Source organism: Cimex lectularius, unplaced genomic scaffold, assembly GCF_000648675.2.
Source record: "Cimex lectularius strain Harlan isolate CLEC.00 unplaced genomic scaffold, Clec_2.1 scaffold44, whole genome shotgun sequence".
NCBI classification, from domain to species: domain Eukaryota; kingdom Metazoa; phylum Arthropoda; class Insecta; order Hemiptera; family Cimicidae; genus Cimex; species Cimex lectularius.
In genome coordinates this window covers 491,419-506,332 of record NW_019392639.1, presented here as the reverse complement: position 1 = coordinate 506,332, position 14,914 = coordinate 491,419, and the positions used below count along the sequence as shown (strand labels likewise).

At 30.1% G+C, this 14,914-nt stretch overlaps 3 protein-coding genes across 4 annotated transcripts; all 3 read right to left on the bottom strand.

Moving 5' to 3' along the window:
* Nucleotides 1-71: 71 nt before the first annotated feature.
* Nucleotides 72-1,764, bottom strand: LOC106666816. Its single transcript, XM_014394325.2, has 4 exons — nucleotides 1,653-1,764; nucleotides 1,177-1,340; nucleotides 371-535; nucleotides 72-306 (listed from the first exon to the last, which is right to left on the bottom strand). Exons 1-4 carry the CDS (start codon nucleotides 1,714-1,716, stop codon nucleotides 121-123), a joined length of 579 nt encoding a protein of 192 aa, XP_014249811.1. The 5' UTR covers nucleotides 1,717-1,764; the 3' UTR covers nucleotides 72-120.
* A 1,581-nt stretch (nucleotides 1,765-3,345) lies between these two features.
* Nucleotides 3,346-4,936, bottom strand: LOC106667044. 2 transcript variants are annotated; one of them, XM_014394705.2, is made up of 4 exons: nucleotides 4,796-4,936; nucleotides 4,121-4,281; nucleotides 3,620-3,787; nucleotides 3,346-3,557 (listed from the first exon to the last, which is right to left on the bottom strand). In XM_014394705.2, exons 1-4 carry the CDS (start codon nucleotides 4,857-4,859, stop codon nucleotides 3,372-3,374), a joined length of 579 nt encoding a protein of 192 aa, XP_014250191.1. In that variant the 5' UTR covers nucleotides 4,860-4,936; the 3' UTR covers nucleotides 3,346-3,371. The 2 variants fall into 2 exon arrangements, with proteins under 2 accessions (XP_014250191.1, XP_014250282.1); XM_014394796.2 differs by having other exon boundaries at nucleotides 3,620-3,714; nucleotides 4,138-4,281.
* A 1,785-nt stretch (nucleotides 4,937-6,721) lies between these two features.
* LOC106665691 lies at nucleotides 6,722-8,924 on the bottom strand. The gene is made up of 4 exons (XM_014392320.2): nucleotides 8,769-8,924; nucleotides 7,476-7,636; nucleotides 7,025-7,189; nucleotides 6,722-6,961 (listed from the first exon to the last, which is right to left on the bottom strand). The coding sequence occupies exons 1-4, from the start codon at nucleotides 8,836-8,838 to the stop codon at nucleotides 6,785-6,787; spliced, it is 573 nt and encodes a 190-aa protein (XP_014247806.1). The 5' UTR covers nucleotides 8,839-8,924; the 3' UTR covers nucleotides 6,722-6,784.
* Nucleotides 8,925-14,914: the final 5,990 nt, after the last annotated feature.

Sequence of the window (14,914 nt, the reverse complement as noted above, 5' to 3'; positions counted from 1 at the left end):
AATTAGGGAGTGGGAGAGAGTAAAACAACAGGGATGTATAATTTAAAAAATATATAATCAATTTATCTCTGTTTTTTAATCACTAACAAAGAAAAATTTATATTCATGAGAAAACATTACTCAATGTTTTTTCACCTTTTTGCCCGGAAACTTTGGAAATCCGAAACAAATTTGTCCGCATATTTGCAGTTCATTGTTATAAAATATCTTCACTTTGAGTTTCCAGTAGTATTTTTCAGCATCAGGTATTATTTTTCTTAGCATTTCCTCGTCAAGAGTCCCATTAGTCACCGTATACACATCATTCTGATTAAAAACAATTTAAAAAAATAAATAAAATATTTAGTACAAGCAATATTTTACAGCATACCTTTATTCTACAATCTAGTGGTGGTGTTACACTTTCTAATGGCTTAGTCCAAATTTGACCTTTTTTCCTCCATAATTTGCATAGGTTGTTGATTTGAAAGTCAAACATCTTTTCACATGTAGCCGGTAAACTTTTATGCTTACACTTTTCACCAATCGATACTACCTAATCATTAGTAAACGAAATATTAAAAAAATACTATTAATATTAACTTCACTAATTTCGTGGTTTGCTTGACCAATTAATATATTACAATTAATTAAGGTTTTTAGTTGAGATAAAAAATTCAATGGCACGAGCGGGATTCGAACCCACGATCTTCAGCTAGATACACAGCTGCTCTACCACTTGATTGATCCAATCCGATCCCACGACATTTGAAAAATGGCAAAAAGGAGGAAAAACTCAAAAGGTGGGGTTGAGATAGGAAGTTGGTGTCTGAGTGGATCGAGGTCACGATAGCTCAAGTGGTAGAGCAGCGGCGTATCTAGCCGAAGATCGTGGGTTCGAATCCCTCTCGTGCCATTGACTTTTTTATCTCAACTAAAAACCTTAATTAATAGTAAAATAATATTAACATTAAATGTACAAACCATAACAAACTTGAAGTAAAACTGTTACTGTTCTGTATTATTTTGAAAATTTACCCTTAATCCTCAATCTTATAATTCATTTTAATGCAAAAGATTTCCAGAACATAACGTTTTTACATTCCTATATGAAGTGATTTGAACTTTAGGGAAATAATTTTTTCATTCAAACTAGTACATTTTTATTTTATTGTATTGTATGACCATCGTATTCACCTTGACACTAGGTTCTCCTGGCACTTCACCAGAGTATACAAAATTTCCATTTACTAACGTCTGTTCATCAACTATAGTTAGAGATATATTTTTCAAGTCGAAATCTTTCATTACATCACCCTCTTCCGGGCAACTTAGCACATCATCTATTATTAGACTTGTATCTGGAACCGAAAATTGTCGAGGCAATTACAAAATGGTTTTACTTGTTTATTGAAATTATCAAGTAAATAATTATCGGAAGTAACATCAAATTATCAATATATATATCGAATCTTGGTTTTTCTTACAGCCCAACGAATATGGAGAATCCTTTGCCTTATTTTTTTTGTTTTTTTTTGTTGTAAATTTGATATATAAAAAACCACTTTCATTCAAATATTATTAAATTATATGATATTATTATTCATTAAACAAACAAAATATCCGTTAATATTAATAAAAGTTAAACTTTTGGATATCGAAGGTCAACTTACGGAACTCTGCACATTCTGAAATGCATACTAAGCATGCAAAAGTGAGTAAAGCTGTTACATGCATTTTTGTTTTCTACACTAACATGAAGTTTGTTTAATTAAAAACATATAAGATATAAAATCTGATATAAAAAAAGGAAATATTAACAAAAAAAAAAAGCTATCAATGTGTTCATTCTTTTCATAGAGGCTAGTTGAAATCAGATAACTAGCCATTTCCGGTGAGGAAGCATGGATCTGTTTTTTCAACTTTTTACCTAATTTTCACTTTATTGCGTGGAGTTTTAATACTAATAAACGATTTTTCACAGAAATTATATTTTTTAGAGGGAAAATACAATTTATATTATAGTAGTTTGAATATTTATGGCCTGCGATCATCACCAGCCCTGTTAATAAATTGTTTTTGTTGCAATCAAAATATTTATATAATGATTATAACAAAATTAGGAATGAATTTATTAATTTTTTTTGTATGTTCATATCATCGTTAATCTTATGTTGACTTTTAGTCTAAAACATTCGTTTTCATAAAGTATGTTTTTAAAAAGTTATTTCTGGTCCATTCAGGAAAATATGTTAAGTATTTTACATTTTTCATAAATATATGTGTGTATTTTAAAATTCACCAGAAGAAGGAGTACCAGCTTGAGACAAATTACAATATTACAAATAGAAAAAATAAATTCATCATTAAATTGAACCTTTTAATCTTGTAGATTACAATTTCCGTACCTTGTGATTTATTACATTTAACTGTTCTTTCAAAAATGAGAACAAATAAAATAAAATAGGGGGGGGGGGACAGCGATAGCTGAGTGGTTAAGGTGTCTGACTAATATTTGCCACTCTAGCAGTTCTGTGTTCGAATCCTGGAAGAGCCCATGGATTTTTAATTGATAATAAGCCCTCTGTATGACAGGAATTACTTTACAAAATAAAGTAAGGGTGTTTTAATAGTGTCATTTATTTTAATTATTACAATAATGTTGGACGTCTGTTTATGTGAAACTGAATTATAATCGATTATATATTTTAATAAATCTTAATTTACTGAAAGAAATTTTTAAACAAATAATTTAAGGTAAGTATTTCAATTATTCTAAACACCATCACCCTGCTTAAGTCTATGTTATGTAAATAAGAAAGAAGTTGAGTAAGATTGGGGCTGAAATGACTTTGCTGTTGTCAGCCGCTGGAGCATAACTTTGGTGGCTGGATGGATAAGAACGAGGTCAAACACCAGGCTGCCAAAACTTGAAGCAGGTCATTCTCTGAGAAGTGATAGGCTCAACTCTGTACATATGTGTATGTTGAGCTTATTTTTTTTATTATTTTTTTTTTAGCTTAGCTTTTATAAATAAATAAATCAGTTCTTCTCAAGAACATGTTAATTGTATGGATTGTAAGTGGATGTTGTTGGGTAGCTTGTAGTATTTATAATACCCATCCTTATACAATTTAATGAATTATTTGCTTAATATATCCATGAGATTTTGTTAAACAAGCAGAATTATTAATAATTTTAATTTAAGAAAAATAATTCAAAAGTTGACCATAACGTTAATGTTTTTTTTAATCATTTGCCAAAATGGCACAATGTTGACTACTTTTTCAACGTATATTTTTAAGAGACAAGAAAATAAATGGGTTGTAAAATAAAATAAAAAATTTAATCAAATTATTTCAGGTTTTTATTTACTGCCATAAAAATATTATTCAATGTTTTTTTACTTTTTTGCCGGGAAACTTTTGAAATCCACAAGCTAATTTTCCACATGCTCGCAGTTCATTATTAAAAAACAACTTCAATTTGAGTTTCCAATAATATTTTTCAGCTTCTGGTACTGTTTTTCTGAAGATGTCCTCATCAATTGTCCCATTGGTCACCGTATAGATATTGTTCTGATTAAAAACAATTAAATAAATTTTTTAAAAATTAATCGAAACAATATTTTACAGTGTACCTTCATTCTACACTCTAGCGGAGGTGAAATACTTTCCAGTGACTTAGACCACATTCTCCCCTTTTCATTCCATATTGTACATAGATTTTTCACTACTGCAAAGTCAAATATTATTTCACAGGTGGCTTGTAAAGTCCTATGTTTACATTTTTCCGCAATCGCTACTACCTAATCATTCATCATTGCAAATAATAATTAGCATAATGAAAATTTAAAAAAAATATATTTCCAACAAATGTACAAAGTGAGCTATAAAAGAAGTGAAGTAAAATCGTTAATATTCTTTGTTTTATACCATTATTTTCATAGTCGTTATTTTCAATTACAAATTATATATTTATCTATTTCTTGTGTTATAATTTAATCTAAAGGATTTGCAGAATGTAACATTTTTTACATTTCTTTATACATGTTGATATTGGAATTTCAGTTAAAGAAATAACTGTTTTTACAAATTAAGCACATTTTTATTTTATTGTATTGTATGACAATAGTGTTCACCTTAACACTATGTTCACCTGGCATTTCCCCTGTGAATATAATTTGTCCATTTACAAATGTATGTTCATCAACTATATTTATAACAACATTTGTCATGTTGAAATATTTAGTAATATTCTCTTCTGGACAATCCTCCAATTTGTCAATTATTAGACTTGTATCTGCAAAAATAATTCACCAATTTAATAAGTTAAATTTAAGATTTGTACAGTGCTACCATTTATAACTATTATTTGTGCTGAAAAATTTCTTCATTGGAAATTTGTTAATCAAACAAAATTCACAACCACCGAGTCAAGATTCTCAATTTGATATTGTGTTTTTAAGAAGATTGTTTATTCAAAAATATGATAATGATGATGTAGTCAAAGATGCTGAAAAATACCATCCTCTTTTCATTTCTTTCATTTCCTATATCCAACTTCTCTCTTATCTACTGGGACCACATTCTTTTCCACTAAATACTGATGACTTTTGTAATATTTCATAATTTAATTTTTATTTAATTTCACTGAACACCTCAATCAGATTAGACAATCAAACTTTCCCAGGTACTCCTCTGAACTGAAAACCCTAATCAAAACTGAAAAGCTTTTTCACCTTAATTACAAGAGAACTTCTGAGTGATTACATGAAATATTCTTCCATTCGTTCTAATTTTGAAGTACAACTTACGGAAGTCTCCACATTGTGAAATGTGTACAAAAGATGAAAAGATGAATAAAGCTGCTCCGAGCATTTTTATTTTCTGAACCAATTTGACACGAATAACTGATAGAAACGCATTTAAATGGAATAAAATGTTACCACTGCATTTGTTCTTTTCATAGGGACGAATTAAAATCTGATAAAGATCAGGAAGCACGAATCTGTTTTTACATTTTTCCATCTTGTTTCCAATGTTATGCCAAATTGTCGAGTAAAATATTCCACAATAAAATTATTTTAAACTGGGCAGAATATATTCTAAATTGTATCACCTTTCATTTGTGTATTACTAATTAAATTTATGTTGTATTTTCATCTAATTCCTATTCTTATAGTTTTGGAGTTTTTCCTGGAAGCTGTTTTTAGTCTGATATGGAAAGTATGTTAAGTGTACATGTGAGGGAGTTGTATAAGGACACACTCCAAAAAATTTCTTAATTGTAATCATTTCATTATATTAAAATTGATTGTTCAAATTGTTAAAATTAAACTGTTTTATTATATCAATTAATTATTCTTATGCTGCTGGTCTAACCAGTTGAGCTATCGTGACCAAGTGGTAAAAGCAGCGGCAAATTGAGCCGAAGGTCGTGGGTTCGAATCCCGCTCGTGACATTAGCTTTTTCGTCTCAACCAAAACCTTACATTAAAAAAAAATTAATTGAAATAAGTAATTCAGTCAATTAGACCACTAAACATAAATGGATTAATGTTTTATTATAGTTTACAAATTTCTTAAAATATAATGTTGTATAATTTTACCCATTTAGTCATTATTTTAAACAAAAGATAAAATTAAGTAGAGATCTTCAGATTGCTGTTTATTTAACACATACTAAAAAAATCTTAAATATAAACAATAATATGCTTCTCCATATATATTTTTTGGGTGAAAATTGTTTATGCTTCTCAATTCAATCTGTTTTATTGCAGCTTACAAATCATGTTACATTATTTCATGATTAATTATGAATACTTACTGATATTTCAAATAAAAGTCAAAATTTTCAGTTTAATTTTCTTGTATTTTAACATCTTTGAATACTTCTTGTTTAAAGGCAAGATATTAAAGAAATCAAGAAAAAAAATCTTTGTAGCATTAATCCCTACAAAATAGCATTGAAATTTGTATTATATCGACAAATCAAGTTGGAAATGGTTAGTAATAAAGTCCAGAAATAGTATTAATACACCATTGTTACACTAGTAAGGAAAGCTGACAAAGAAGACAATTTGAAACAAATGAAAACAAGGAGAGAATTTTACTCGCCATCTGGAAAATTCCAACACAGTCCAATCTGGATCAGCAATGACTTCATACATCAAAGGAGAAATTTTTTTATCAGAGGGTAGAAAAATTTGTGTGGATGACAAGTTTCCTTTTGGGTGTCATGGATGAGAGGTGTCAAACAGGATTTGAATCCAGAATCATTAGTGACAATTTCGAGTCGGACGCTCTAATCACTTAGCCACCACAGTAAAGTGTCAGTATTATAACTACATTAGGCAAAATTTATTCCCTTTTGTTGTTTCTTCATATCACAATTAAACTTATGCTAAATTATTCTCTATTTTTTATTCTAAAACACTCTTTTCTTTAAGTATTTTCCCGAAGCTGATTCTTGAGTGTCCTGTCAAGTGTATTAAGTATTCTACACTTTTTAGAAATATGCATGTGTACTTTTATAAAAGCACCAGATGAATGAGTAAAAATTTTGAATAAATTATTTTTTTGTATTATAAACGGGGAAAAATAAATCATGAATGATTTTTTTGTAGCTTACAAATTTCTGTACATTTACCAAAATGGTACAATGTTGGCTGCTTTTTCAACATTAATTTATATTTTTAAGAGACAAGAAAATAAATGGGTAATAAAATTAAAAAAATATATATATGTATAATAAATTTATTTCGCCATTTTATTTACTGATATGAAAATATTATTCAATGTTTTTAGCCCCTTCTGCCTGGAAACTTCTGAAATCCACCAGTCACTTTTCCACACAATCGCAGTTGATTATTAAAATACAACTTCAATTTGAGTCTCCAATAAAATTTTTCAGCTTGAGGTATTGTTTGTTTGAAGACGTCACCGTTGATTACCCAATTGTTCACCGTGTACACATTGTTCTGGTTAAAAAAAAATTAAATCAATCAAAAAATATTTAGTTCAAACAATATTTTATACGGTACCTTCATTCTACATTCTAACCGTGGTGATACACTTGCTACTGCGCTAGACCAAAGTTTCCCTTTGCTGTGCCAAGTTGAACATGGGTCGTTGAATTGAAAGTCAGATACCTTTTCGCAAGTCTCTAGTGAAGCTTTATGATTACACTTTTCCACAGTTAGTACTGCCTAATTGTTCAACATTACGAATAATAATTAACCCAATGAAATATTTTTACATTAAAAAAATCATTCAAATCACTATTGATATTTCCTGTTGGAAGATACTGAAAATGTGAATAATATTAAAACATCACCAACACATTGTCGACTGTCTCGTGATATATTTTCATATTTGTAATATTAATATGATTAATAATTAATTTGGTTACACTCTATTTTAACCTCAAGTATTTCCAAAAAGAATTACATCTCACTACATTCAAACTTCAGTTAAGATACTTTTTTTGCTCACCCTAACGTTATGTTGTCCAGGCATTTGCCCATTGAAAGTAAATCTTCCGTTTATAACTGAGTGGTCACCATTTATACTTAATCTTAGATCTCTCATGTTAAAATATTGGCCAATATTCTCTTCCGGACAATCATGCAATGAGTCAATTACTAGACTTGAATCTGCAAACATAAATTATAAAATTTAACAACTCACAATTTTTTTAAAATCTCAAATAATTCCACGATAATTATAATAATAATAAAGGAAGAATGAGAGAGGTACATAGTTTAAGTTTGACTGTGCTAACTGGATCAGAGAATGGTTTGTTGCTGAATTTTATAAACGACAGTCTTGCGACCATTCTGGAGTTTTCTCACACTTATGAAATGCCAAAGACATCGTATGAGAGGATAGTCTAGTTAAAAGCAAGTTTTTTAATTGGCCAACTGCATAACTAACAAAATTAATAGGCATAAGACAGGGGCATTGTTGGCCGCAACGGCTTAGGCGTTGAGACGGTGCTCATCACTGTAAGGTAAAGGGAGCCGCAGTAGCCGTGTGGTTAAGGCGTCAGACTCTCGGCTAGTAGATCCCGTGGTCATTGGTTCGATCCCCACTGTCGCCTCTGTACTTTTTCTGACGCCTAAGGGGACCGGTGGCCACAATTAAAAGAAATTCACTCGGCTTCTCATGAATGGAAGGAGCGGGATCAGATCTCAGCGACTCTGAATTTGGTCCCAACCCCCTTCAAAAATGAGTTTCTTCGATGGAAGAACACCGGCACACTGGGGGCTCAAAATCACACTTGTGTTGCGAGCCCCCAAAAAATGGAGCCACGGTTAAAGTACAATAAGTGCAGTGCTCAGGAGGGAACTCCTCCAGTTCCTGGTATCCATAGTAAAAAAAAAAAAAAATTGGGTTCGAATCCAGCGGTCTTGCATTACATACTTACAAATGGGCTTTTTTTCAAAAACAACGGCACTCTGAGGGTTTATATGACCTCTGCTGTTGCGAACCCTCGTAAAAAAATCAAAAATAATATAATAAAAATAAGCAGAAAACAAAAGAACCTGTTGTATAAGTGTCACAGCCAGCAACATGGATTAATATAAAACATTTAATTTTTTAACAGATTTTTTGATAAGATAGTCTTTTCCAAATCAAAGTACCTACTGTCATCTTAACTCAACCCCACAAAATAAAAATACAAGTAAAATATAATAAAATAAAAACTCTTAAAAATGTTACATTTATATAATTAAAAATAGTATTAACCATAATAAAATCTTAACTTTGTAATTTGCAACTTACAGTAATCGGCACATTGTGAAATGTGCGCTAAGGATGCAAAGGTGAATAAAGCAACTCCTAGGACGTACATTTTGGTACTGTGCTGATTCTTAGTTAATTGCCGATATTTATATAAGCAGGAATTTATTGAAATTTGTATTGGCTGGAGATATAAAAACGAGCGTGAAATCAGAATTAGACCGTATTTAAAATTTGATTTGGCATTTTTAAAGGGTATAATTAGGAATTAATTTATAAACTGAGACGAATATGGTAAGGAAAATGCGCATGAAGGTCAATTATACCAATTTCGCACGAACAAAAAATATTCGATCAAGTATTGAACACTGCAAAGAACAAGAAATAAATTTTTGAAAAATCAGAATGGTCGTTTCATTATGTTCCTAAAATCTAAATAAAAGGCTTCCAAAAATTAACATAAAAAAAATGAAAAGAAAGTTGAAAGTATGCAAGATGTGTCCACTGGAACATGATTTTTGTACCTACAATGTCCTATAATTTTACCTGAGGTCTTCAGATTGTTGTTTATTTAATACATAACTTTACACAACTAAAAGCGTATGTGTGAGTCCAAAAAAATCAATTATAAACAATAATTTGTCTTAATAACCTTTTTGGCAAAAAATGATTGTGCGTCTCAATTTTATCTGTTTTATTACACCTTAGAAGCATGTAACGTTGACATTTAATTACATTATTTTCCATACTGGCCAAAAAATTAATTATTAATTCATGGTTGGTTTGCTGCAAGTACAGTTGGAAAAACGTAAAATAAGTTTATTCAGACCCAAACAAATATGAAAAACATACAATAATAAAAAAAGTAAAAATCAAGAAAATAACTAATTCTCTTTAAAAATTACTTGATCTTATTGTTTGATTCATTTGGGGACAATGAGTCAGTTTTCTTGAACATTCTTTCAAGAAGGTATTAAAATTTGGAAATTTTAATTATTCAGAAATCGTGAGATGCGGTCTGGTGTGATGTAGGTTTCAGAAAAACATTTTCTTTATCGTGCCAACGTTTCGATCTTTAATGAGATCATATTCAGGGCCTGGGATTTACAAACATTGTTTACATTTAACAAATACATTTAGGATGTGGAAAAGTGAATTTATACAATTCAAAATATATTTTTTATATTCAATCAAAGTATTTCTACTCTGTGTTTGTCTTACATGTTTATATATGTTTTTATTTATTATTTATATATAATTTTTATATATGTTTGTATAAACATAAAACAGCAAAATTTCATTGGCACTCTCAACACGACACGCAAGAATGGCACAATTACACAGAAGACAAACACTTTGAGTGAGTAGAAATACTTTGTTTGAATATAAAAAAATATAATTTGCATTGTATAAATTCATTTTTCCACATCCTAAATGTATTTTTTAAATTTAAACAAGGTTTGTAAATCCCAGGCCCTGAAGATAATCTAATTATAATAATAAGATAATCTAATTAATCTTAATAAAGATTGAAACGTTGGCACAATAAAGAAAATGTTTTCCTGAAACCTACATCACACCAGACCGCATCTCACTATTTCTGAATAATTATCGATTAACGGTCACTAATTACCACACATTTGGAAATTTTATTGCATATAGAGTACCAGCTTCACGAACAACTTTCCTGCTCTCCATGGACAAATTTCTTCTTTTCTTTGCCCAGAAAATCACAACATCTTAATTAAAAGTCAAAAGCTAGATAAAGAAAAAGAATATATTGAAGAATGAATATATTCTGTGCACATTTGTTACGATAATAATTAACAGTAAACAATTGTATTGTTCTTTGGTACTGATGGTAAAAAAACTTTTCCAACCATAGAAAATATCGGTAGTGTTCAAAAATCTGTCATATATTCACTAATTTCGTGGTCCGCTTGGCCAATTAATTGGCATTAATGGATTGAAAAATGGCAAAAAGGAGGGAAAATTCAAAAGGTGCGGTTGAGATGGGAAGTGGTGTCCGAGTGGATCGAAATCACGATAGCTCAAGTGGTAGAGGTAGAGCAGCGGCGTATCAAGCCGAAGATCGTGGGTTCGAATCTCGCTCGTGCCATTGACTTTTTTATCTAAACTAAAAACATTAATTAATTGTAATAGTCTTAACTATATTGACAACTTAAAAATTACTAATAATTGAAATAATTAAATATTTCCGTTATTAAAATATACAATTTACAACAAATACTTAAGCTAATAACATGTTAACTATGGAGTTTCTCCAGCCAAAATCAAAATCAGTTTTTTAATTTAAAATATTTAAATCTGTGGCTTTTCCCATAGCTTATTAATGTATGTCACAAACACAAAAGAAAAGCCACAGTTAATTACTTGTAATCTATCATATCTTAAAATCTAAGAAAGAAGTGTGACATATGACAAACCAACATTTAGTTTTGATGAAGATTTGAAATAGTTAAAAATCAAGTAAAAAATTACTGGGGTCCCGACACCATTAACCGTTAATAAAAAGGTGTTTATTTTTCTCTTAATGTGGTAAACTCCTAAAATATTTATTTTTATTTGAACAACATTGAAAGTATGAAATACCACCAAGACTTTAATTTGAAACATCTCCTATAATGCACGCCCAATCTAATTGTTCTTGGTATCATTTTTTATATTAAAAATCTAGTCTTTGAAAATGTATCAAAACTTGATAGATCTCATTTGAAAATATAAAGTTGATACTCAATTAACTAATTAAAGAAATTTGACCATATTACAAAAAAATTTTAGACCACTTATTTTATATCTTTAGGGAAAACTATGGGGGTTACAATTTTAATTTTTTTAAAATATATATCCTAATTTTCAATAAAAGTGGGTGTTGAAATGAAAATGAGTCAGTTGTCTCAAACATTCTTTCAAGAAGGCATTAAAATTTGGTCTAATCCTCCCAGGAAATTTTAGTGCATAGTCTTGCAGCTTCATGGACAAATTTCCACTTTTTCTTGCATAGAAAATCACGGCATCTTAATCAAAAGTCAAAAGCTAGATGAAGAAAAAGAATATATTGAACTGTGCACTTTTATTACAATAATATTGAACAGTAAACAATTGTATGTGCTTTTAACTATTAATTTTTCTTTTAACGTAAGCGATAAACTCCCAAAATATTTATTTTTATTTGAACAACATTGAAAGTATGAAATAACCCCAAGTCTTTGAGTTGAAACATCTCCGATAATGCGCGCCCAATCTAATTGTTCTTGGTGTCATTTTTTATATTAAAATATCTAGTCTTTGAAAATCTATCAAAACTTGGCAGATCTCATTTGAAAATATAAAGTTGATACTCAATTAATTAATTAAAGAAATTTGCCCATATTACAAAAAAATTTAGACCATTTATTTTATATCTTTGCGGAAACTGAGTTTACCATTTCAACTTTTTTTAAAATATATATCCTAATTTTCAATAAAAGTGGTATCACACTGAAATAGATACACCCTGTATATATGTGGATGATGATTCAAAAGTTAGTTTGATTATTTGAATTAGTTGGATAATGACAAATTTCAAAAATTACTGTATTTCTTAATCGTAAAAAAATTATACATATTAAAATCGGGCAAAAAATTTAGTCAAACTGTTTTATAGCTTACTAATAGAAATAGGAAAAAAATGTTCTGCTTGTTGTTTTCTGTTTTTCTTATCTTGGGCAAGGCAATGTTTCCACCTGTCTCATATTTACTATTCAATTAATTGGGATTAATACAAAGGCAGAAAATGACCCAGGAAGTTGAATACCTTTATTTATTTTAAAAAATCTTATACTTATACTGTTGTATAATTATACCTGTTTGTCAATTTAAAAAAAAATTAATGCTAATAAATAAAATATAGTAGTTTTTCACATTGCTGTTTATTTAATGTTTAATTGGACAAAAAGCAGGCATGAGTACAAATTGAAAAAAAAAAAAAAAATCTGAATTATCAACGATAATTTGTCTGTATAATATACTTTTTGGGTGAAAATTGATTGTAATTTAATCTGTTTTGACAAATTCTTGCTTATTTTCTTTACTGGGTTCCTATTCATCTACAGACACAGGTGGTATTTTATTGACGAACTTAAGTACTATAATTTTTTTTAAAAATTAAAATGAAAGCATTTCAGGCTAATTCCAATAACCCTTTTTCAACACAGTCCAAAATGAATTTATTTTAATAAAGAAGAAATTAATTAAGATTCGATGTCTGTTTTGAGTTACTGGGAATTTTTTGGAATGCAGTCAGTTTTTCCTCAATATGTATATTTTACCCAACCTTTTGTTACTTGTCCATACATCCTCTTTCAGGCAGAAATCTCAATGTTAAATTAGAGAGAGACAGCAGGTAATCAAACAGACAGGACTTAAATGTGAAAAGGGTTGTGGCATGGCGAATGGAGCGAGGGATGGAATTCCATAGGTTGTAAGAAACGATGAGGAATGAAGGACTAGAAGCGGAGGATTTGTATGAGAGTAGGTGGAAATCAGAAAGGCAGGTAGGTGTGTGTAGAAGAAAATAGTTTGATAGAGAAAGGTGCCTAGGAAGTAGAGCCTTGGATAACAGGGGTACAGCCATTTCAAATTATCTTATATATTAGACACATGAGCAGTTTATATTCTCTTGAGTTTAACAAATTCGCTGGTGAATCCAGTGTAGACCAGGCAAAATCAAAATGAGGAAGCATGAGGGAACTAAGATTTGTGGGTGCAGATCGGGAAGAGTTGGCTTGCATGAAGAAGAGTAGAGGGTGGAAAAGTTGGGAAATATGGGGTTTCCAGGATGGAGTTTTATCAAGTACTATTCCTTTGGTTTTTACAGATGGATAAAAAATTAGTTGTTTGTTAATGTAGTAGAAGAAGAGAAAATGATTGGGATCCAAACTTTACCGCCTGGGACTTATTGTTACTCAGTGTCCATTTCAGTCCTCGTGGATTCACGTGAATGAGATTTGAAAGTCTTAAAGTGAAAAGGAGAAATATATTTGAAATTTATCTGTGTTGAGGTGATAAGTACAATATTTTAGAATATTAACTTCACTAGTTTTCGTGGTCCGCTTATTATTAATTTAATTAATATCTTTCAATTAATTAAGGTTTTTAGGTGAGATAAAAAAGTCAGTGTCACGAGCGAGATTCGAACTCACGACCTTTGGCTAGATATGCCGCTACTCTACCACTTGAGCTAAAAGTTAAAATGAAGTGCACTTCACTAAAGCTCTCCGTGGCCGCCAAGAATCAAATAGATTACACATTTGAAAAATGGCAAAAAGGAGGGAAAATTAAATTAAAAAAGGTGAGGTCGAGATGGGACGTTAATGCCTGAGTGGATCGAAGTCATGATAGCTCAAGTGGTAGAGTAGCGATGTATCTAGCCAAAGGTCGTGGGTTCGAATCCCGTTCGTGACACTGACTTTTTTATCTCACCTAAAAACCTTAATTAATTGAAAGAAATTAATTAAATTAATAATAAGTGGACCACAAAAACTAGTGAAGTTAATATTCTAAAATATTGTACTTATCACCTCAACACAGATAAATTTCAAATATATTTCTCCTTTTCACTTTAAGACTTTCAAATCTCATTTCATATCTCTCTTCAAGGCTAAAAGAAAATCAAGGACAAGAATAGTAACTTCACCTTAATCCATAGCCATCTAAACATCAGTAGATTTTTTAAAACTGAATTTGTTGAGAAACCCATGGCTAAAACCGGACCAAAGAGGAATAATTTTGAGGATTCTAAGTAATTGTGAGTTGACTAATTTTTTTAAAAGGTGGTTTTAAAATAGCATGGTTAGAGAAACTTAGTCATAAGATCTCGATTATTTTTTTAGTCTGTTCTTTTATTAATGTTTCATTATTTTTATTAGTGTGTGGTGATTAGTGACCGTTAATCGATAATTATTCAGAAATCGTGAGATGCGGTCTGGTGTGACTTAGGTTTTAGAAAAACATTTTCTTTATCGTGCCAACGTTTCGATCTTTATTGAGATCATCTTCAGACATGGGCACTCTCAACACGACATGCAAGAATGGGACAATTACACAGAAGACAATCACTTTGAGCCCTGAAGATGATCTCAATAAAGACCAAAACGTTGGCACGATAAAGAAAATGTTTTTCTGAA